General features: G+C 45.6%; 1 protein-coding gene across 2 annotated transcripts in view; it reads left to right on the top strand.

Moving 5' to 3' along the window:
• LOC119382975 (glutamate receptor 1) overlaps positions 1–24539 on the top strand; it is a 219479-nt gene that overhangs the window by 153339 nt on the left and 41601 nt on the right. For both annotated transcript variants that reach the window (XM_037650916.2, XM_037650917.2), the window contains exons 5-9: positions 9143–9393; positions 11008–11166; positions 11956–12156; positions 17430–17537; positions 18038–18151. In XM_037650916.2, the coding sequence (XP_037506844.1) occupies positions 9143–9393; positions 11008–11166; positions 11956–12156; positions 17430–17537; positions 18038–18151 (833 nt within the window). The remainder of the gene's footprint in view (positions 1–9142; positions 9394–11007; positions 11167–11955; positions 12157–17429; positions 17538–18037; positions 18152–24539) is intronic.

Below are 24539 nucleotides of genomic sequence, written 5' to 3'. Positions count from 1 at the left end.
GCCTCCATTGTGCCTCCAATACAGCATATGCCTCCAACGCCTCCAATATTTACATTGCCACAGAAAACTGTGTGTTCGTGTAGTACGCACACCACTCGGTACAACGCGGGTGTCGCGTTCTGCTGATTGATTGATTGATTGATTGATTGATTGATTGATTGATTGATTGATTGATTGATTGATTGATTGATTGATTGATTGATTGATTGATTGATTGATTGATTGATTGATTGATTGATTGATTGATTGATTGTGCGAGTGTAGGATGACCTCGGATGTTTTTGTAGTGTGTGCTCTGATTTTAGGCTAGAGCGCTCAAGCTCAGGCCGACCTCTCTGCCTTGTAATAAATTCGCTCTACCTATCTATCTATCTATCTATCTCTGATTTCAGTTGCACTTGCGAGCGGTGGTGAAGCGCCAATATCAGTTTACGCTGAGCGAATTCTCTTTTCGAAAAAATGTTGTTACGGTGCAAAAGTGAATCTCAGGAGGACCGTATCATGAAAAGAAGAGGATGAGAGAATGCTTCCGCGGTTAGCGTGGCACGATACCGCCTTGCAAACATTAGTAAGAAGTTGCGTCTTTAGTACGGAGCACTTTAGGGGCCCGGGCTGTCCTATGCTGTCATCGTATGCAGTCATCTCGTGTCGTCGCTTGCCGTTACTCAGGCAAAACCATTTATAGCATAGCCATGCACAGAAAGGGGGCGGGAAAGGGAAGTTAGGGGGAGGTGTAGTGATGTTAGGGCGACTAGGATGGAAAGGAGCCAGGGAGGTAGCATAGCATAGCCATCAGCGGCGTAGCCAAGGGGTGGCACACCAGGCAAGTGCCCCCCCCCCCCCCCCTCCCCGAATTTTTTTTCTGCCATGAGACACAGAGCATAAAATGACAGCCGCCTGCCCGGCCCCTACTTCAGATCAAGGACGTGCCTTCCCCCCCCCCACCCCCCCCCCCTCCTCTTCAAAGAAATTTTTGCCTACGCCACTGATAGCCATGTATGGCGTCACACAGGTAAAATCATGCATAGCATAGCGATGTATAGTATGGTATAGTAAGGGTGCGGGAAGGGGAAGGTAGGGTGAGGACGAGGGAAAGAAGGAGGAGAGAGGGTAAAGCATAGCATGGCCATGTATGGAGTCACGCAATAAAACCATGTATAGCACAGACATGGTCATGTATAGTATAGCAGGAAAGCGGTAATGGAAAGCTAGCGTGAGGAGTGATGTGAGGTTGAGGAGGATAGGAATGAGGAGGCGATAAGGTAAAGAATAGCATCGCCAGCATACTATTGCATAGCGATGTGTAGTATAGTATAGCAAGGGATGAGAAGGGGATGTAAAGTGAGGAGGAGTGATGCGAGGGTGCCGAGGGGGAAAGGTCGAGGGGTAGGGTGGAGCATAGCGTAGACGTTTTGTAGTTCAGTACAGCATTGGGGTGTGAAAGGGAAGTGATGGTAAGGAAGAGAGATGTGAGGGTGAGAAGAAGGGAAGGTTAGAGCATAGCATAGCCGTGTATAGTATAGTATAGCAATTGGGTGGAGAAGGGAAGTGAGGAGTGATGAGGGTGAAGGTGACGAGGAGGAAAAGGAGGACGGGGAGAGTGCGCCACTGCATCCCAATTAAAGGCGGCCGTGGACGCTGAGCAGGCTTGCACGTTTGGAGCGCCAGCGCGCGCTTGCCCTTGAACGCGAGCATCGCTAAGGACAGGTGAATCACTGTTCCGCACTTCTTCCTACAGCTTTCACGATGAGTGCAACTGCATACATTTTAATTACCACGCTTCGTTCGGCGCTTCATGTCAAGCCGCATGTTCTAACTCGGTCTCGTGTTCGATACTTGCAAACGCTCGCTTAGTAGGAACAGCGGTGTTCGGAAACTTCAGAAAGAGCATCGCCCTTGCTGTGACACAGTCTCCAGCACTAAAGAATTAGCAGGGAGAAGAGAGGAGACGCGACAGAGTACGTCAGGGGCATTACACCTATCAAGAACACGCATATTGCCCAAGATATTGTGAAGAACAGACATCTATTGTCATTGGGATGACACGAAGAAGCAAAGCAGCAAACCTCCGAGATCTAAAAGAATTGAAATGCCGATACAGAAGGGGCAAAGGGATGAAGTAAAGAAGAGGTTGAAATAGGCATTCCTAATTTCCTTGTGTTTGTGTATTTCTTCAATACTACTATCATGATGAGGGATAGCCGGCTCTAACGTAGCCTACCTTCCCATGTTTTCTTTTTCATATATAAATAAACGAAAACAAAAAACGCAGTCACGCGTTTTGATATTCATTGTACGGACCCCTTCATCTTCCTGTGAAGCCAACACTAGAGCGTTGAAAATGGAGACTCCTCCCGAAAGACGACGTAGCCTGTAGAGCACGGATGCGCCCGTACCTCGTCTCTCATGCCGAAGGCAAGCGGATACAGAATTTCCTTTAGCATCGCTACGCTAGTTGACAAAAGACCAGCCCTCGCTATCTTTCTCAGAAACCCGCCGTCATTGTTTTAAAAGTTTACACAAACCATTGTGGCGCTTTTTGTTTATTAATTTCTTTTGTATTATTTATTCTCTGAAATCCTTTCTCCCACATCCTGCAATCGCCAAACATTTGTTTCTCCGTTGCTTCTCGAAAAAAGAAAGAAAAAGTTCACCCTACGGCGTTACTGTCGGTCGGTTTGGTTTCAAGACGCGGAGATGTTTGCTCGGTCCCGCATCCAACACCATTATACCTGCTTCAACAAACAGTAAACTCAATGCTTTTTTACGAACAAGCACGCGGATATACGCCGTCGAATAACGGGTTCTGTTTCTCTTTGAACCCCTTCTCCTCCATACGTTTCCATTTCTCTTCCTTCAATCTCCAACCCTTTTCCCTTTATCCCTCTCTTCGTGTTTGTCGTTTTTACATCCCTGCTGCCTCGGATACCTTGCTCCTATGTTACCACCGTACGCACCTTTGTGGGCGGCCTTCCTTTGGAAATCGATACCTTCTCTCGCCGACGTCTCTAACAGTGCGGAGCATGTGTACTCAGCGCGTTCGTTTGTTGGCCTTGCGTTTCTTTTATCGGACTCGTGGCTTTCGCAATATCTTCCTCTCCCGTTGCTATTCCACGGCGGCTTATAGGCACCTGGGCGTGTTTACCTCAAACCGTTGAATGCTATATCTCTTTCCGTTCTCTCTCATCTCGACTCTTCTTTGTCTGTTTGTTATAGTTGACAACTTCCATCAACCTGCGGGTCGCATTTTTCTGCCCTGAAATTTAAGAAAACAGCGCAAAAAGGAAGCAGTACTACGCTTTCAATCTGCGGCTCTGTAGTTCCCAGAACACGTACATATATAAAAAGAAGTATCGCACCTGCACCTGTCGGCGCCGAAAAGAAAGAAAAAAGAGACAACGAAAGAAACGAAAGCGAGCCAGAAAATGTACGAGTCTATGCGAGAAACTAGTTCGCGTCGAAATACGGATCGTGGTAGAAATTCGAGGAGAAAAATACATACAGGGAGAGAGAGAGATAGAAACCACGCGACAGCAAAATGCGAACGGCAGCAGTAAGTATAGAGTTACGTTTTCCTTTCCATGCCAGTTTCAATTCCCGCTTCAGGCGAAGGTCCTTGTACAGGGACAGCAGCCATTCTCGGCGAGCGTGTTCGTATGTGCGACGAGCAGTTTTCATACACTCCTGTCCCTTTCTTCGGGTCTACGCCCGCTCGTAGCACTTTTCTAAGTCGTTTACCATCATTCCTGGTTACACGTGTGAAATAGAGAAGAATAACGTTTGGATAAAAAAAATAACGAAAGCGACTGCAGCACCATTGAGCGCACAGGATATAGAAAAGACCCAAACACTATACTCTTCGCCGAGCCTGTCATTTCCATGGCAGTACTCAATCTGTCTGCGTGCTTTGTTGCTGTTGTTGTTGTTGTTAAGGTTCTACGTCCCAAAACCACGGCATGATTATGAGAGACGCCGTAGTGGAGGGCTCCGGAAATTTCGACCAGCGGGCCTTTTTTAACATGCACTTAAATCTAAGCATAAGGACCTCTAGCATTTTGCCTCCATCTAAATACGGCCGCCGCGGCCGGGATTCGATCCCGCGAACTTCGACTCAGCAGTCAAGCACCGTAACCACTAGATTACCGGGGAGGTGTGTGTGTGTGGGGGGGGGGGGTGCGTGTGTGCATACGTGTGTGCGTGTGCTCGTTTACCCGCTTTGTTGCTGTCTCTTCAACTACGCATAACCGCGTTTTTCTGCATTGTGCTCCAAATGCTTAAAGAACGAAAGTCTATCTAATGGTACATATGCACAGCCGCGCGGAATTTTACCCTCCTTTCAAGAGCTCATGACTACTTAAATCTTTATATACTCGGTCGTTTCTCAGTCCATAGCATCCGTGTATGCATGCGTGTATGCTCTACAATCAGTCTGCTTACCGTTTTCGGTTTTAGCTATTTTTTGCACTTGGTTAAACTTCTTTTTGGAGCACGCTACAGTGCCGCGGCGAGGGAATGGACGCTCGAGCGATGAACTCGAAAGACGTTCGCGATTCAAGCGGCACGCCAGCTTTCTTTTTAAAACCATCAAAAAAAAAAAAAAGAAGGACGGGTGGGAATCGGCGCCTAGGAGCTTTGGGAACGGCCAGACGATGCATATATACAAAGAATAAAAAACACACAGATGCACAAATAAACAAAAACCAGAAGGGGGGAACGTCCAGCCGTGTTTCGCTTCTTTGCTCGTTCTTATTGATCAGTCGTAAAAGAATGCAGGCTGTAGTTTGTTGGTCCGGAGTGAATAGAACCATAAACAAAGCGTGGCGGGCTCAACTTTTGCTATAGGGACGATTACATCGTGAATAAATGATCTGGTCGAAGCGAAAGATGCGACAGACAGGAGAAGCTTTCCTTTTTGTTCGTTTGTCTCTCTTCCTGCCTGCTGGATAGCGAACGCAAACCGTTACTGGAGGAATGATGCGCATCGCCATGCCTAAACAGTTCTTGTTGCACTACTACTACTACTACTACTACTACTACTACTACTTCTACTTCTACTTCTACTTCTACTTCTTCTTCTTCTTCTTCTTCTTCTTCTTCTTCTTCTTCTTCTTAAGTTGTTTCACGGTTCCCGCATCGCTTAAAACGTCATCCTGCCTTCTGCAGCCTCGATAAATGCATGCGCTACAGCGAAATCTACAGAATTATCTTCATCAGTTAGCAATACACCTGGGCCTCCTTGTATTCGCAAAAGCCACCCATACACCACAATCGTTCGTAATATAAATTTTCAGCGAATTGTAACGCTGGAAGTATCGTTAGCAAAGCCGTCTAGCCGATGGCAATGTGTACTTGCGAACTTTCGAATGCTGTACGAGGTCTTGTGAATATTGAAAAAGGTCTTTCAAGGCAAAGTAAGGGCGTCGAGCTGTCACAGATACTGTCGAAAAAAAAAGCACTGGCTACGTTGTATTATTGGAACCTCACTGTTTCGGTGTTGTTTAAAGTCGAAAGAAATGTATTCAGATTACGTTCTCCCCATTGGTACGGTGCACTTAAGTGATTCCAATAATTACAATAAATTCGAGAGGTTCGCGTTTTAAAAACGCGATCTCAGTATATAGTCTAGGACTTCAGATTAACTTTGTCCACCTTTAAGGATTCTTTAGGAACCTAACCCTGAGCGCACTAATGTTATCACATTGTCCCGATATAGAGTACATACCGGGTGTTTCAAGAAATGTGTACAAAATTCTCGAAAATCAGGGAAACGCGATATTTGCTCGACGCCTTCACAAATGCTTTTTTCCTGTAGCGACAGGCATCTTAAGATGGTTTAAGACATCATTTGGGAATGTGGTTAAGAAAGTTAAATTAATTAACTTTTAAGTAATAGAATTAGGCGATTATGTCAAATGGGAGCATTGAAGTTCTTCACGCTAAGAACCCATCGAAGTTTTGAGATATAGAAAAAGCGGCCTCTAGTAATTACTGTGACGTAATGACATTCAGCCAATTTCAATGGCGAAACCGAAACTGAAGCACCGATGAGGACAACAAGCAGACGACCAGAATGACGTCACTGTTCAAGACAGCGATTACAGAGGTGTAGGACACTCACTCATTCTGGACGTCTCTGAAGAATATGGCAGTAACGCTCTTCCGCATTTCAATTTCGGTTTCAACGGGGAATTTGGGTGAATTTCATTACTACGCAATCATTACTAGAGGCCGCTTTTTCGAAATCTCAAAGCTGCAACGTACTGGTTGTTCGCATGAAGGAGAGAGAGAGAGAATAAACAACTTTATTTTGTTTTCACTCAGGCATCATCTTTGGGGTGGTCTCCCCATTCCAGGAAACCATAGGCTTTCGTCGCGTCGACAGCCCTTCGATTCTCCCATTTGGCATAACCGCCTAACTCCACTGATTAGAAAGTTAATTAATTTAACTTTCTCATTTACTGCCTCAAATTATGTTTTTAGCAATCTTAATATGCCTGCGGTTACAGAAGAAGCAATTGTGAAGGCATCGAGCAAATATCGCCTTTCCTTGATTTCAAGGTTTCCTTGATTTCCTTGATTTCAAGTTCCAAGGTTTCACGCTGTCTTGGACGTGGCAATCAATAACTGCCACGATTCGCAACCGTACAGCCGTCTGAGACTCAGGGCCCGAATTCATAAAAACGTCTTATACTAGATTATTTCGTAAGGGAATAGTTTAGCCTCTCGATGGCGGACATATATCCATATCGAAGGCGGCCTTCCAAGAACACGGATCACCTTCGAAAGAAAAGCTTTGCGAACTCGGCGCCAGGCGAAACAGGTGACAGAACTACAGTATTTGCATTATGCACCCGGTGCCTTCTTTCGGCAACTGTGCGCCCGAGGAGACGTCAGAAATATGACTGAGAAGTATAGCGTACGTTGGAAAGTCTGCGTAAAGAAAACGAAAAGAACTAGGACGCACGGGAGAACGATTGATCACTCTTGCCGTACACGCGCCCCTAATCCGAGAGAAATGGTTGAATGGAATCGTGGCCGAGGGAAAGAAACAAGTGATGAAGAGCCTTGCAAGACAGACTCGAGCCTCGTGGGTCGTTACTCTTCCTGGTTTCGTGTACGCCGACCCCTCGCGGCGTTCCTACGAGTTTCAACAGCGGTAGTATATACTAGGGTGGAGATTTACTACGGGCGTTCGCTGTCAAGAAGTAAGGCAGGCATGTTTCATAGTTCGCGCCCGTATCTAGCATCAACCTTTAAAAAATTAGCAAGGCGCTCCTTCTAAACTCCCAGGAGCGTATTCGCAAAACGTTCTTGCGGTAGAATTTTTCGTGAGAGGAAATTTGAGTCAATGCTAATGCTGGATAGATTGTCGTAGCGAAGATAGCTGGTCGACAACGAACGGCGCTGACGAAAAAAAAAGAATAATAAAGCTTTTAATTTTGGCCCCTTAATCATTGGTATTAGTCATGATGGTTAGCGCAAACGCAACACAGACGAAGGAAGAAGAAACGATGACAAAAGCGCTATCTAACAACTCTTTATTTTTTTTTTAGTTGTTAGTTAGCGCTTGTGTCGTCGTTTCTTCTTTCGTCTGTGTTGCGTTTGCGCGAACCATCATGAGCATTTTCCAACTCGCCCAATTCGCTACCCTCCTACGGTATTAGTCAGTGGCTTGTATATTGGCCAAATTAGCAAAGATACATCTTCAACATTGCCTACTAAAAAAAACACAGAAGAATGTTACGCTACCTACTTCTCCATTGTTCCTGTTGTAAGGGTACCGGGTCCGCATTTACAAAAAACAGCCTAGGCAGGATTATTTTGTAAGTGTGTGAATTTCAGCTAACCCCTACCCAGGTAATATTAACGAAACTGATACGCCAATGGTAAAAAGCACTTCAATGTCAAATGTACCAACATATTCTTGGCGTTCTCTGCCGAAAAACACTGTGAATCGAGAAACAACGTAACCGCAAGCCGCTACCTCATTTTGTGAAACTGCACCAATTTTTTTATTGGTTTACGGCTCGCCTTGCACGCCGTTCTGTAGCTTTTATTGAGACATGGTATAGCGGCGACGTTGGCGCACTTCCACTGCAACGAGGGTTTCTATCACATAATAAACGACAACCAATTGACACCAAATTGAGCAGTATCCAGTGGTACGAAGTCTGATTCATATGGTGCAGCCGTTGCTGACGTGTCACTTGCAATGAAATACTCTATTTTTCTACAAGGAACGCCTCCGCTCATTCTTTTCCTGAAATACGCATCTCTGCCCCAGAGTAAGATACTGTCAAACAAACCAAAGCGGTTCACTTAAGTTATCTTGCATTTAAGCAGCATTCGCTCCGATATGTGCTTGGAAGGGAGACTTGGGAGGGTTCTAGCAAAGTTGACAGCTCGCCTTTTGGCTGCAATTCGTTCACTTGTCTACAATGGGCGAGGCAACTACACTTTGCTTATATAGGAAGACGTGTCATGCCTCTGTTTAAATCAGGCACCCCACAACGCGACCTTACAATAAATAATCGTAAGCTTGCAGCTCAAGTCTACTTCTGTCAAGTGTCAATATGCCTTCATACTACAGCTGTTTATTTATTTATTTTTACCCCCAAGGGCCAAATGACATTACAGAGGAGCGCGGATTATTACAGAAAATTAATTGAACAAGAATTCAGCACAGTTAATTCATACAAACGAAGGTCGCGTTACACAATGTTCGCTAATAAGTCACATAAGTTTAATGATAGAATGATAGCTAATGAATCATAAAATGTTAGCTCATGCATCACGGAACATGTGGTTATCATTATTAGTAACAATGTCAGCGGGAAGTCCGTTCCACTCCTTTGACGCACGAGGCGAAATTTAATGAGTTTTCGTGTTCCATAAGGGAATACCTATTCTTTGCGATGATGATCGATGCAGCGAGATATCGGCTGTGGTAGAAGGAGTAATTGGTCATGTAGGAAAGAATGGTGATACATTCTGTGAAAAAGTATTAAACGAAAAACTATTCTGCGAGATGTTACAAAAAAAAAAAAGTGCAAGGGAAGTTTTCATGGTTGAGATGCTCGCAGTTCTGTTTCCAAGTATTGGGACATAGCTTGAAAACATTTTATTTCTCTGTACATCGCAGGCCTGCTGAAACTGCAGCACCTGTTCCAGCTGACGACGGACCGGTACCACCTGGAGGTGAAGGTTGTCAAGCGCGTGCAGAACGCGTCCGATGTGCACCGCTTTCTGCGACGTCTGGAGGACCGCGACCGCGAGTCGCGAAAGTACGTCGTGCTAGACTGCAGCGCCGACACCACGCGCCATATCATCATCAGCCACGTGCGGGACCCGTTCATGGGGCGCCGAAACTACCACTTCCTTCTCACCAGTCTCGTGAGTGGCCGTGTTATGCCTGCAGTATACATACACGCATGCTTTTGATGAAATAACACCTATTACGCCGACTGTGACTCAATCTTAAATGGTTGCGCCTGCCCCGGATACTATGAAAAGGGTCCTTGAAATCCGATCTCTCCAAATTAAAATACACACAACAAACAACTGGGTCAACGAAAGCATAGGGGCATTTAATCGTTGTCCTTAGCTGTAGTGTAGCAGTTATGACGTAAATTGAAAATGAATTAAAGTGAACAAAAAAATCACCCTTTCTGTTTGCGGGATCCGAACCCACAACCTTCGGATCCCACGGGCGGAAAAGGTGATTTTTGTCCACTTGGCTTGATTGTCTGTTGGATTAATCTGGCTGTGTCTAACAAGATACAAGCCACTTGGAAAAATTTCTCTTCTTCCTGTTACATTAAAATACGTCCGTCTGAGCTCTGGTACTTGCATTTGTCTTTGAGGGTGCCTAATATAAATATGCATATATATATTGTCATGCATCCTTGAGTGTCCTTAGTACTACACAACTAAGCAAACAGTCTAAATTATTAGGCATCTACGAATTTAACGCTTATATCGATGCCTATGCCTATGTGATGTGCAAGTGCGCGTTTGGAAAAGGCGCTACGCAAGGACAAACCAAAGAAGACGACGACGATGACTCGCGGCCGTAGCGCGTGTGAGCGTGAACAATTTTAGCCCAATGAAGAGCCGCCACGGTGTTCTGGAAGAAAAGCCATGGGTGTAGAACGGCCAAGCGAGGAGACGTGGCCGGGACGTGACGGAGTGAAGAAGGCGACCAGCGCGCGGGAGTGGCGGCCGGCAGAGTTCCTGCGTCGAGGTCGCTGCGGGCTCCCACCTGGGCGCGTACCCAGCTTCTTCAGTCGTCTGGCGTTGGCCAGACACACGCTTCTCATCGTCTGGCGTTGGCCAGTCAAGACCGGCGTCTCCCGCTTCAAACCCAATCTGCGGCTGGCGAACGCCGAAGGGGCGTCCGGCCGTTGACCTCGACTCGCCCCACGCTTCTGTCCACCCGAGTGAGCGTCTACCGCACCTCTAGCCGTTGGCATCTGCGTGAGTGCGTCTGTGCATTTGAAAAAGAAAGAACCTGCATCACAGCCTATCAGCAGAATCGTGGCGTCCCAAATAAAACATATAAAACAAATGAAACCTGAGACAAACACAAGTACGATTGAGCTTCAGACTGTTATCCGCCGGTACTTTAAGTTGGCATATTAGACGCATCGAAATGGCCGATTATAAACAATAGCCGGTCTGAGACGTATGAACAGTTATCGGGAAAACCTTTGGAAGGAGACGCATTGAACGGTACACGAGGTTTCAAATTGCAGTCGACTGTCATTCGGCTCGTCTACATCAGAACTCTTTAAAAAAAGGTCACAGCCACACATCCACACTTTCAGTAAATAATAGCTGAAATGGCTTCCCAACTGATCCTTAGCACACTCGTGGTGTCCAGTAATCCTCTTTGAATTGTTCTACATTTGCCGCTGACATGATAGCGAAGCACTAGTTACTCCTGGCAAAAATGATTCCGGAGGGGGCCCCTCATTTTGCGCGTGTGCATGCTCTTCCTTGTCGCAGATAATGGACGAATTCCAAAATAATCCGAGCCTGGAGTTCGGCGCCGTCAACATCACCGGCTTCCGGCTAGTCCAGAACACAACGCTTCCTTACAAGGAAGTGTTTACCGAGCGCATCTCTAAGATTCCTTGGCCGGACCCAAAAAAGAAAAGGATATCGGTGAGTCGAACATTTCACATATACTGCAACGTGGTAGCATATCTTTAGAGCAATAATAAAACAATGAAAGCCAGTATATTGCAAAGGAGTTATGCGTATTCTCGCAAGGTGGTGAAAAGGTTAAGAAAGGGTTAATTGACAACCGCCTGTTTGTTGTACGAAGTCACAAGTAAATCCATACAGATTTCTCACACAGGAAAGCTTCTAGTTTAAGAAAAATTCGTCCTGGTCCGGGGATCGAACCCGGGACCAACGCCTTTCCGGGGCGGTCGCTCTACAAACTAACAGCATGCTAACATTTGGCAATGCGAGGGCGAATTTGTCACCAACTCGAAGTACATGTACATAGAATATTGTAAATGAGTTCTGCGGAATCCCGCAAGGTGGCGAATGGTTATGAAAAGAATAAGTGACAACCAACCATTCTTAGCGCGAAACCACAAGGAAATTCATACTGATAAATCCGTATGAATTTCCTTGTGGCTTCGTGCTGTAAACGGGCGGTTGTCAATCATGCCTTTCAATATCGAAGCCAGTGCGTGTGTGTGTCTGCGGAGGGTGGGGGGGGGGGGGGGGGGGGTTGTATCAGCGTGACATTGTTGCACGTTTCCGGAGACTTATATTTGCTTTCTCCTTTATCCTTCAAGTCAACAGCCTTGATCTGTGTGTGCCGCCTTCGACTATTTTTGTAAGCCACGATGGAAAAAATGACTGCTGCAACCGACAACCTGTTCATCTTCTTACTTTCACTTCATTAGATGTTTTTTAATCCAGCTTTTCTTATCGTAGGCCGACGCGGCTCTTATGTACGACGGTGCCAAAGTGCTGCTGCACGCGTTCAAGCAGCTCCTGCGAGACTACCCGAGCATCTTCAGCAAGAACTTCAGGCGCGGCGAGGTGTACAACAACAACACCCGAGGCATCGACTGTCGCCGAGAGAAGGTCATGCCCTGGGAACACGGCGAAGAGATCGCCAAGCGCATTCGCTCGGTAGGAGCAACGTCCTATGTCTCGTACGAAAGTGTCAGTACAGCGTGTCATCTGGAATCTTTGACCTGTACGGGCGAACACGTGGGAAACGTTAATCCGTCAGCACGCACAGAGTAGTCAGCACGGCATTCGGGAGTGATCTGTTCTTTAGAGGGACGCTACAGTAAATTAAAGCAAAGCAAAGTAAAGTAAAGTAAAGTAAAGTAAAGTAAAGTAAAGTAAAGTAAAGTAAAGTTAAGAAAACTTTATTTAGGCACATGCAGCGTTTGCCCGCGAGGTAAGGCAAAAGGAAAACTTAAACCCCCTGAAACAATTATTTGGTTTAGACTGATAAATATTACTCTGAAAACTCTAATGTCGCTAATTTGATCATAGCTTTATAAATAGAGGAACAAATCTAGGGCAAGGTCTCATTAATATATTTCGCGCCAAAATTTCCGCGCGTGACGTCGCAGATTTCAAAGTGCATGTTTCATATTTTGGCGACGACAGAACGAAATTTCCTGAAACTTGGTATGCTAAGTATCTGGCCGCCTCAGCGGACAATGTACTTAATTTTTACCGATTAGGAACGACGTAGGTCCTAGTGGACGCCGTCAAAATCTATGACGTCACGGCGACTGGTGCGAGAACTTCAAGGTGGCGTCGCCACCCGCATTTTCTTTGTGCGCGTTTTCTTGCTTACCAAGCGTCTTCTCGCGGTAAGCGTGGTGATTTTGGTATTGTGAAAGAGTAACTTAATAACACGAGAAAAAAAGCATTTTTCTCTTTAATGTCCCTTTAACGTGTTAATCGAAATATTTTTTAGTGGCTGAGCGCACAGTGACACTCTTCTTTTTGTTACAAGCATATCCGGTCAAGCATCACAAGTCTTCTGAAATATATGAATCCAGAGTTTTGGTTGAAGTTAGGAGCTATATTGAACAGGGTGTCGGAACGAAATGTTTTTCGTTTTGGTTTTAGTTTCGTTCCACCGCAAAAAGTTCCGTTTCGTTTCTGTTCCGGAACAAAAAAAAAATGTTCCGTGACGGTTCGTAACGGTTTTTTTTATGCAAAAATTTGAAGTTAAGGTAATCATATAATGAACATTGCATTTGTGATGTAGCGGAAGTAACTGTACCACGAATTCCTACCAACTAGCACAAACGAGTATTAAGAAGTCATAGTATTTATTTTCCCAAAGACAAATACGAATTTTTTAGCGGGCTCAAGGCTTTGTGTCAAGGGATTGAGCACGACCTCAGAAGCAGCACGTCATTGAGTCTACTATATGATGTGCGAGACCGCTGTTCTGATAAAAAGATCGCCAGGCCTGCGCGGAACACGCAGTATAGCCACAACGAAAGCTGGAAGAGTGGACTTTGTAGAGCCCGTTAGAAAGTCTCTTGGGGCAATAATACAAGTAAACATGCACGGTACCTACTGCGCCATAAATCATCCCAATTTTTCTGAAGTAGAGAAGTTCCCACTATGCCATTTTTCGTCATTCTTCGGAGTCTCGTGGTACACGCTACACATCTGTAAGGCATTATGTGCACTTTGTGCTATGACTGATGATGATAAAGAATTATGGCTGAGCACTTTGTAGTGGGTCGGAAGAAGTGTTGCAGAATGGGCGCCTTCATTCCATTTCAATTCCATTGCGGGGAATTAGAACTTGGCCCAATTCCATTCTTTTCAATTCCCCGGAATGAAAAAACTTATAGCTCGTTCGCACTCTGGGAGTGGCCGGGCAGTTCAATTCCATTCCTGTAATTCCTCAACGTAGGAAAGGCATCTTGATAGTTTTATCGAGTTAAGAATGAAAGCCCCATAAACCTGATGTCATCAGATGCATTAAGAACTGCAAAAGTACGCAAAACACGTTAGCAAGGTCGAGGGATAGTAGCTTGGTGACATATCTCGTGCAGTAGAACCACCCTACTAATTCATATAGGGGCAGTTCTCCTGCTACCTGTAGTGCATGGTCAGCATGTTTAAACGAATGGTGGTGTTTTAATATTGTTTATGCTTGAATGTGTTGATGCTAAAATGACGACATAGCGTAGTTTTATGCTGACAAAAGATGTATTCAAGAAGACTAAGCAGTTCTGCCACGCGTCTGGAGCGGTCGTGAATAGAGAAAACTAAGATTTGGTTAATGGGGAATCAGATCCTCTAGATCTGCTTGTATTAGTTGGAACGGCGCACCGCTCGGGCACCATGTGCCTTTGTATCGAATACGGAACGCCTGGGTCGCACTGCTCGTCAGCACTCACGCTTGTCAAGCGCGCCTCGCAAGTATGGATGGGTGAGGACAACTTTCTGTGTTCGCCTGTGCGCAGGTGTGCAATGTCTTCCTTGTCGCAAAGGTTACTTACGTGCGTCAGGTACCAAGCAGCTCGTGAAACGCAGGAGATCAGGCTGTGAATAGTGTATTCGCCACTTTCGTGTGGGGGTATCAATGGGAACCAACGCGCAGGGGTAATTTATTTCTCCCTTCGGTATCTGCTGGGATAACGCATTTGTTTGTACACTAACTTACGCCTTGGTTTCTAGTAGGCACGCTGCTTATAAATGTACCGCGCTTGTAATCAGCCAAGCCGTTTGAAAAATACTGCTTTATTGTTAATTTCGAGGCTCTGACTTACTAATGTTTGAAGTTTGAAAAACAGCAGGTAGATGAAAACGTGCTCTATTTTCGGAAAAAGACGTAATTCCATTTCCCATTCCATTGCGTGCAAAAGGCGCTTAATTCCATTCCCATTCCATTCCCCCAAGCGTTGTCCCCATTCCATTCCGGGGTCGCGAAAATGTGGAATGATTCCGGAGTCATTGGAATTGTGGTGGGGAAACTCCGCAACACTGGTGGGAAGCGTTAAACAACACACTCTTTGCGCTATTAGCATTGTGTGATGACTGGTTGTTATTTTACTTTTCTGCCATGCTATATTACATATGTTAACACGATTCCTTGCCCGACATGACGCCTGCATCGAGTGTTTTTGCGATGGAGTTACAAGCAGCAGCGTGGCACTGTGGTGGAAGACCCGACCGCCACGCAGAGGGCGCCGGCGGAAATCCCATCCTATCCTAGAAATTTGTTTCTGATTTAATTTTTTCTTACATCACGCGATAGCGGTCACAGATACCGGCGGCGGCGGCGGAGGACAACTATGGCGCCAAAATCAGCTGTTGTGATCTCATAACAGGTTTCGCTGTAACAAACTTCAGCGCCGACAATGCCCTCTCTATGCTGGTGTGCGTGACAGGCACGCAGAAGTCCACTTGCGTTAATATAAACATCTCTGGTTGCCACTGTTTTCGTTTTCCGCACAATTTCAGCATATATTTGATTTGGAATTCCTGCCTGAGGCACGCGCTAGTACTGTACCCTGAGATATGCTCACATTGCATGAGCTCAGTTGCTTCGGGTTGCGAAATTTTCTCGTGAACCGAAAAGCGGTTGAAAAAATTTCGGTTTCTCTCCGGAACGAAATAATAGATAAAGTTTCGTTTTCGGTTTTCGTTCCGTTCCGACACCCTGATATTGAATACAAATGACATCGGAGCATAACTTGACCTAAGATAAACGCCAATTAACTGTCAGGATAATTAATGAAAATTAATTGATTGAGTTTATTGAAAGATTGTGCGCAGCTGGGATCGTGGGGTCACCTGGTCGACCAGATGTCATCCACGCATTTCTTTCAACGTGGCCTCCGAGATCCGCTTCGGCAGTGTGACGAAACACAACGTTAACCCAAGAAATACACCAGGGCAGACTGAACTCCGACGTGCGAGTGCCGCTACCACACGCCAAAGTAAAGGATTAGGGTCAACTCTAGAATATCTGTAGTTGGTGCTCGTGCTTTAAGATTTTTACAGCGAAAGCTGTTACACAACAGCGGCCGTTTCTTGCGCCGTTGTTGTCCGCCGCCGCCGGTGTCCGTAACCGCTAACGCAAGAAATAAGTAAAAGAAAACGAAATAAGAAAGAACACCCGGGATGGAAGGAGGTTCGAACCTGGGCCCTCAGGGTGGCAGCTCAGTGTTCTACCACAGAGCCATGCCGGTGCTTCAAACTCTTTTGCAAAAAAAACCATGTACAGGCTTCATGTCGGGAAGCAGCCACATTACCATATGTAATATAGCGTCGTAGAAGAGTAAAATACCAACCAGGCGCCACACAATGCGAATTGCGCAAAGAGTGCTTCCAATCCATTACAAAGGGCTCAGCCATAATTTTTCATTGTCATCAGCCGCCGCATCAACAAAGCGCACATAATGCCTTACAGACGTGTAGCGGGTACCTGGCTTCTCCGCACAATGACGTATAATGGCGTAGTAAGTGCTTCCCAACTTCACAAAAATTATTATTTATGGCGTAGTGGGTACCTTGCAAATGTACTTGTATTAGTAGCCCCAAGAGAGTTTACAACGGGCTCTAGAAATGCCGCTCTTCCAGCCTTCGCTGCGAGTGTGCTGCTTTTCCCGTGCAGGCCTGACGTTTTTTTATAAGCATTCCAAAATTCTTTTAAGGATGTGCTGGCGAGCAGAAGCAATCACAAGCACTTAAACTTCAAGTCAGAGATCGACTGTAATGGAAATTAAAATCGGGTGTCTTATGTGTCAAAACCACGAGGTGGATAGGAGGCACGCCGAAGCTGTGGACAGCGGAACAAATTTAACCACCTGGGCTTCTTTAACATGCACCTGAAGTGAAGCGCGTGGAAGTTATGTGTTTCGATCCTCTTGAAATATGGCCGCCGCGGTCCCGGGTTCGCTGAAGTCCCGGGTTCGCTTCCCGACCGCGTAGGCCGCATGCCAACCATGCTATGAGCGCGCGTCAGAGAACTCAAAGTGGTCAAGGTTAACCAGTAAGCCCCTGTGTAAGGAGTACCCCTGCGTAACGAATACCCGTGTGTAACGAATACCCCGGGATGGTCTTCAATAAATGAAGGCCCTCCCCCAAGCTGCACTTGACTCTACATACAGCACAAACATACCATTGGGGCAACGTTAGAATTACCAAAGATCAGCTGCATTTTACGTCCCATTTATGTCCGCGTCAGCTTGCGAACAAAACGCTACCAGCGCAGAAAAAAAAAAGTGTATCAAACACTGGAACACTTCAACTGCACTTATCTGCACATTGAGTCTGTTTCTGATCTCAATGTACAGTAAATAAAGCTTGCGCTTGGTAAGAAAGAAACTGAAAGACCGTTAATATTTGCATTTATTCCCTTTTTCTTCTTCTCCTTCCCCGCTGCTTCTTTCAATCACACTCTCAAGACAAAGATCAAAGGGCTGACTGGAAACGTCAGTTTTGACGACCGAGGCTTCCGAGTCAACTACACCATCGACGTGGTAGAAATGACAATAAACAGCGAGATGGTAAAGGTAAGTGATACGCGCCGCCAAGTGCAGGCAAAATAACTCTCCTTGCGTCATTGCTATTTCTTTTAGCTTTGTATGCTATTTTATATCGTCAAACTTCCCTGCAAAAAGTTTCAAGTGTCCTCTCAAGCGCTCTGTTTACCGTTCACCGAAACCCAAAAAATTCCGCTCATCCAGGGCATCCAGCAACCTGAGATCATTTCCGGATTCATGGCGAAAGAAAATCGTGCAATAAAAAAAAAGGTCGCGAATGAAAGGAATGCGGAAGTCGATAGCTGTCTGTAGGTACACACGCGTGGAACGCTCGTACAGGATTGCGAAGCTCTCACAAAAGGGCCCGAGAGATACTAGACGTTAGTGTAGGCACTCTATACACGGTGTCGTGTCCAGCAGCATCTGTGGTTCTGGCTTCCTTGCGCAAAACCTCGGCGCCCCGAAAGAGAAGCCGCACCGAAGGGAAAACCCTCAGTGATGGCGAAAAAGTTGCCCTTGCTTTTTTTCAGATCGCCGAGTGGTCTGACCTAAAGGGCCTCAAGCTTTCGTCGCCCAAGTACCGCAGAGTTTACCAAGACACGGGTTTCGAGAGCAACAAGACCTACATTGTGACCAGCATTCTGGTAAAATACTTCAACCACGACACTTGCTTCTTTTCTCTCCTTCGTTTTCCTCCTGTTTCTTTTTCTGAGGGTGCGTCTCTATGTGTAGCGCTGAGGAGATCGAGTGTTGACGTGTATATATTGAGATTTTTATGTGAAAAAGAAATTTATTTTTATTTATTTATTTACCCTCAGGGTCCGAGGACATTACAGAGGGGAGTTTTTATATGTACAAAACAAAAGATCATTCCTATTTATACAATAATAATTAATATGGCATTGCAAAACATACATACATTATTAATACAAACAATACAATAGGTAAACTAATAATGTTTTACAATAACATTTGAAGACCATGTAATACAAGAAAACAGTGAATTGTAAAATAACGCCGTACACAGTGTAAAATCAAACATAGCAGTTACATAGCAGTTATGTAGTCACAGGCAAAGCACGCATGAAAAATTCACAGTCTTTTATTTCAGCCGTTAGTGCGGGAAGGCAATTCCACTCTTTTGATGTACGCGGTATGAATGAATTGAGAAATGCGCGAGTTCTACATGATGGAATTCCGACTTTATGTGTATGGTCTAATCTATTGGAGACATACTGTAGAGGAGTAATTAGTTCACTATGCAAGTATGGATGGTAGTAGAGCTTATGAAAAAGAACTAAACGATTCATTTTACGACGAGAGGCGAGGGAAGGTAAACTAAGATTACTCCTCATTGCTGTTATGCTGGCGTTGCGGCTATACTGAGAACAAATAAAACGAATGGAATTGTTTTGAATCATTTCGAGTGCGTGCGACAGATTTTCCTATGATCCTATGATGCTTTCCTATGATGCCTATGATCTTGCTCGTTTACTTTCAAAGCGCGAACTGTCGAAAACTCGACCCGCAATACTTATGCGCACAAGCATCAATCTAATGAGCAAGTGCACCAAATTTCACGAAATAGTACTCGATACTCGCAAACCCAAATACCCGCAAAGCGTAGAACTGTTAAATAATGCCATGGAAGATAAAAAGCACGTAATGACTGAGGTCATACAAGAGAACTAGCAGCGCGTGTCGAACGTATATGTCGTTACGTATACAGCTTTAATAACGCCAGCGAATAACCTTTCATTGTCGAACGAATGTTTGTTAGTGGGATCAAGGATATACTCGTGCCGAATTAATGTTGTTGCATGACTGGTAATAGCAGGTAATATAGCATCCGCCCCGGTGGTCTAGTGGCTATGGCGCTCGACTGCTGACCCGAAGGTCGCGGGATCGATTCCCGGCCGCGGCGGCCGCATTTTCGATGGAGGCGAAAATGCCTGAGGCCCGTGTACTTAGACTTAAGTTCACGTTAAAGAACCCCAGGAGGTCGAAATTTTCGGAGCCCTCCACTACGGCGTCCCTCATAATCATATTGTGGTTTTGGGACGTAAGACCCCAACAATTACTATTAGTATTTTATGTATAATACAATAATAATAATAATAATAATAATAATAATAATAATAATAATAATATCCGGGGTTTAACGTCCCAAAACCACGATATGATTATGAGGGACGCCGTAGTGGAGGGCTCCGGAAATTTCGGCCTCCTGGGGTTCGTTAAAGTGCACCTAAATCTAAGTACACGGGCCTCAAACATTTTCACCTCCACCGAAAATGCAGCCACCGCGGCCGGGATTAGATCCCGCGACCTTCGAGTCAGCTGTCGAGCGCCATAACCATTAGACCACCGTGGCGGGACAGGTATTCTAGTGGGCACATCACGATCCCTATTGGTACGGGGCATTGTTCATGAGCACGCCGTTGAAGACGAATTACAGGTTGCTGTGCCACAGATTGGCCGAGACAGCACATCGCGTGGCGTGTCAGCATATTCTGTCTCTTTTCGTTGCTGGGTAATCTTCAAAGGCGCTGTGATACACAATGCCTCGCAGCAATATCTATCTATCTATCTATCTATCTATCTATCTATCTATCTATCTATCTATCTATCTATCTATCTATCTATCTATCTATCTATCTATCTATCTATCTATCTATCTATCTATCTATCTATCTATCTATCTATCTATTTATCTATCTATCTATCTATCTATCTCTGCCGAGAGAACGAAGAGAAAACAGTACTAATACAGTCGTGACTGCAGTTAATTTTAAAACGTTCAGCCGGTCGCATGTTAGATCCACATCACTGAAAATCTTTTGAAAGGGAGTCGACTCACCGACGCCGATGGCGCTAGGACTAAATTATTTGAGCAAACACAAGAAGCCATATTCGAGAAAAATGAGAGTGCACTTATCGATCTGCAGCAACTACTATCATGCATTTTATCGCGAAATCGCTTTAAAACACGATATCCCGCTATTCTTCATCCGACCCCCAATACGGAAACATCAATTACTGTATCTCTTCCACAAACAAAGCGCGTCGCTTGCGCAAAAATCTCGAGGTATCGAATTAAAACGCATCTACAAAAGTAGGCGTTTCATTCTGGTAAAATGCTTGCTCAGCGCAGCTGAAGAACATTCAATGCCTTTCGCGACGCTATGCGCAAACACGAACGCTGTTTGCCGCAGTTGTCACCCACGCTGCTGATGCAGCATACACAGTTGCGTCGTGATGCTCCATACCACGAAGAAAAAATACTTTTAGACACCAACAAAATGTCACAGCTATGGACGAGAAGCCAAAGCTTCGTGCGCGATCACGTTCCCACCAGCATCATCGTCCGTACACTTCTCAACCTCACCCCCCCCCCCCCCCACCAAGCTACGCTTTGATCTGCTCTTCTTTCATAACCGAAAGCATAACACGATTCTCCGCTTAAGCTCGCGCGCCTGCCAAGACAAAATGTGAATATAGAAGGACGTGGAAGCCAAGCGATCCCGCTTGCAGGTTTCGCGCTCACTGTTTGCAGTGGCGCTTTGAAGAACGGAAACAATGTGTGCCGACCTGGTTTAGCCAATCGAAGCTCGTGTATGCGCAGCCAGTAGTCGTACAGAAGTTTCTTGCGTCAACGTTGGCTGTAGGCGTAAGGTCTTGATTTTGTTTGTTTGTTTTGTTTTTCTCGTGTGTGTCAATATTTGGCGGAAGATGTTTATCCACGCATGCGCATCGCATCGGTTCTGTTAGCCATGGTTTCTGAACAGCATAATATAAAGAAAAGAATGTGTCACGCAAAAGTCAAAGCGAAATAAGACCTTTTTCGATTAACATCGTATATGTGCAGATGAACTTTAGAAAAAAAGAAGCGGGACGCTAAAAATAACGTAATGTTGCGTAATTGCAATATATTTGTGCGAAATTTGCTGTATCTGCGTTTCATTAGTCTGACAATGCGACTTTATTTGCGTTTCCAGACTTTCAAAATTTTTCCGGACCCTCTATTTTGTACGCATGACTGAATAGCGCAAAAAACCACAGACAAGGTAGAGACGACAGACAGAGACGCCGTAGTGGAGGGCTCCAGAAATTTCGACCACCTGGGGTTGATAAACCGAACAAATGAACGCAATTTGTGGGGGGTGGATGTCAGCGTGTCAGATAAAAAAAAATTGGGATGGGGGGGGGGGGAGGAACGAACGAAAATGTGTCTAGACTGACTATTTCGATGAGGGCGCTCTCGCAGCGCTTGGAAAAGAGTATTGTGATCTTCAATCTTTCTTTCTTCCTCATTTCTTTACCAGAAATTCCCACTCAGTGCCTGGCGCACTGAGAAATAGCACCCCGGGGTATTGTCTATTTGCTGAAAATCCCGCGAGAGAAATAAAAGGAGGCACCCATTTTGCAATCGCCACATTAGAACTTTCGCATTCTGCCGCGGTTTCATTCCCTGACTGTCCTCTCTTTCTTTCTTTAAATGTCCCACGGCTCAGCGCTTTGTAAATGAGGCAGGTGGCAGCAACGCAGGTTAAAAGCTGCAATGGAAGCCATGCTCCAGCCTTCCTAAATCTCTTATATCTCAGCGAGTTTAATCAGTTGCCGAAGCGAAGTGCCCGTAACATTTTGCGATTGTAAAGTTCTGGTTAAGCTGGAACTTGCCGCAACAGAAGCCGTAAGTCTGGACAAAGAGGGTCTTTTAGCGGTTCCGGTGATGTCGCTCCATTTCGCTACGGTATTACGGTTCCGTGTCTAGAACCGTGCTCCGTGTTCCGTGTCTGAAAAACGCTAGGGTGTTTTAGCAGTGCCGGCTTACCGTACGGTAAATACGGAAATAACATATCATCGCGGTCGGGGCGTCGCTTTCTTTAATCTGCAAGACCCGTACCGGCCGCTGTAATCCTCTCAGCATGTTACCTCACGCATCGAGCGAATCGTGCAGCTAATGCGTTTTAGGATCGTAGCACAATTAAAACGGAACAATACGGATACCGTAGCGTAAGCGGTACGCCACTGTTAAAATATCCTGCTACGCCTGCTGGCTGTGACTTCATCTTTACTTGAGTTCTGCCCCCTGGCGACGGATCGACGGTAGCCGCCAATTCGCAGTTCTAAACATCGAACAGTGAAACGTGACAAGAAAAAATGTCCTCGACGAGGACAGCACATAGTGTGACAGCACTGACAAAGAAACAAAAGGTAAATAATACGAGAAGCTGAAGTGTGATGGGCATTGTTGAGGCAAGTACTACAATAGACGACTAGCTCCTTGTCACACAATATGTAGCGCTTTTTTTACAGCACGACGCCGGCGCCCCAGCTGACAGAACGATGAGAGACCAGGCCTGAATCGGGAAAAAGGATAATGTGACCCGCGTCACTCGCTGACAGTCCCGCCGGTCAAGGAAAATAAGGAAGAGAACGGTTGTCCTTGCCTCGGTCACGCCGCCGACTTTCCTTTGTTATTCTAAGCTGCCTCTCCGTCGAGCATTGGACGCCTCTTGTCGTCCTGTCTCGACGGCTCTGTGTGTGCGCGCCGGTCCGAGGTCCTTTCACGCCGTTCCGCTCCGATGGTTCCGACGATTGTCGTCGTGCGGCGCCTTTGGCGTCGCGTCAGGGAGACGTCGCGCGTCGTGTCAGCGAATTTGGCGATGATGCGATCTCCGTGCGAGCGCTTTTCGTTGTACTTGTATCAAGACAAAAATAAGGAAAAGCGCAAGTTAATCTCTGTTACTGACAGTTTTCTTGGTCTTTGTTGCTGACATTCTCGAATCTTTTGCTTCCTTTTGCTTTCGTATCTTTATATATTGATAAATAACCGGACAAGGCTTGATTCGTACATAGGTCGAAACAGAGTGCACTCCTCCAAATGCTAGAAGTAATATCTCAAGAGTGCTCTTTCTTGGCCGAGTTGGAAATTCATTCTAAAAGGGTAGCGCTGGTAAACACGGACTAACGGAAGGTACGTGGACACACAGACGGATGCGCAACCGTCTGTGTGTCCGTGTACCTTCCTTTAGTCCGTGTTTACCAGCGCTAAACTTTTTAGAAATATCTCAAGACCGTATATATACCTCCATTCGTTCTTTTTTAAAGGCGATATGCCTCATCAAACGCGTTAACTGACCGTCGACGTCAACACGAGTGATGCAACAAATCATCATCATGTGATGACGTCATCATGACGTCACATCACATGATGACGTCATCGCTCGCTAGGTCAAACGTGGGCCGACCGTGGAGGCAGTGCAAAACCAGGTGAGGTGCAGAAAACTTGCAATGGCTTCGATCCTGGAGGCCGTGCATATCCACGTTAGGTGCAGAAAGCTTTCGGAGGTAGGCGATGGGGCTTGGGATCAATACATCGACTGAGAAGGAAAAGAAGATTGTTTTCGTTTTGAGCGAATGCAGAACGGACCATGTGAAATTTTTTAGGAGCGAAGCTCCTTATGCCGTGGGTCTGTCCATCCTCCGTTTGTTTGTTTGTAGTAGCCACCTCTAATTCGTGAAGTGCATACTAGATGGCGTTGGTGTCGCTTGCTCCATATATATATATATATATATATATATAGTATCGCTAGATGGTGCTAGTCTTGGTATAGTTCCAAAGGAACCAAAGAAATTGGTTGGAGAAGGCGGAAAAGAAGAGGTAGAAGAAGCCAGGAGGAATGTAAATAAAATGACTGAAAGCAAACTGCTTTCGTTGGAACTTTGCGTGCCCATGTAGACAATGTGGGACGGGACCCCATACTTACTGCGGTGGACGTTCTCTGTCTTACCGAGACGTTGAACGCCAAAAGACCGTATATCAAAGGATACGTTCCAGTCGTGTGCATCGATGATGCAGAGCGTCCTGCAGGTGGTGTGGCCGTATACGTCAAACAAACAGAAAAGGCACAAGATCTGAAACTACTACCAACGACACAGAGCCACAACGGTGAATATGCTGCCATCGATTTTGATGGATGCATCATCATGACCATGTACCTTGCACCCAATTTGTCGAGTGGGAAT

The sequence above is a fragment of the Rhipicephalus sanguineus genome, chromosome 2 (assembly GCF_013339695.2).
Source record: "Rhipicephalus sanguineus isolate Rsan-2018 chromosome 2, BIME_Rsan_1.4, whole genome shotgun sequence".
NCBI lineage: Eukaryota > Metazoa > Arthropoda > Arachnida > Ixodida > Ixodidae > Rhipicephalus > Rhipicephalus sanguineus.
The sequence above is the reverse complement of the archived record's forward strand: the minus strand, read 5'-3'. Positions and strand labels throughout refer to the sequence as shown.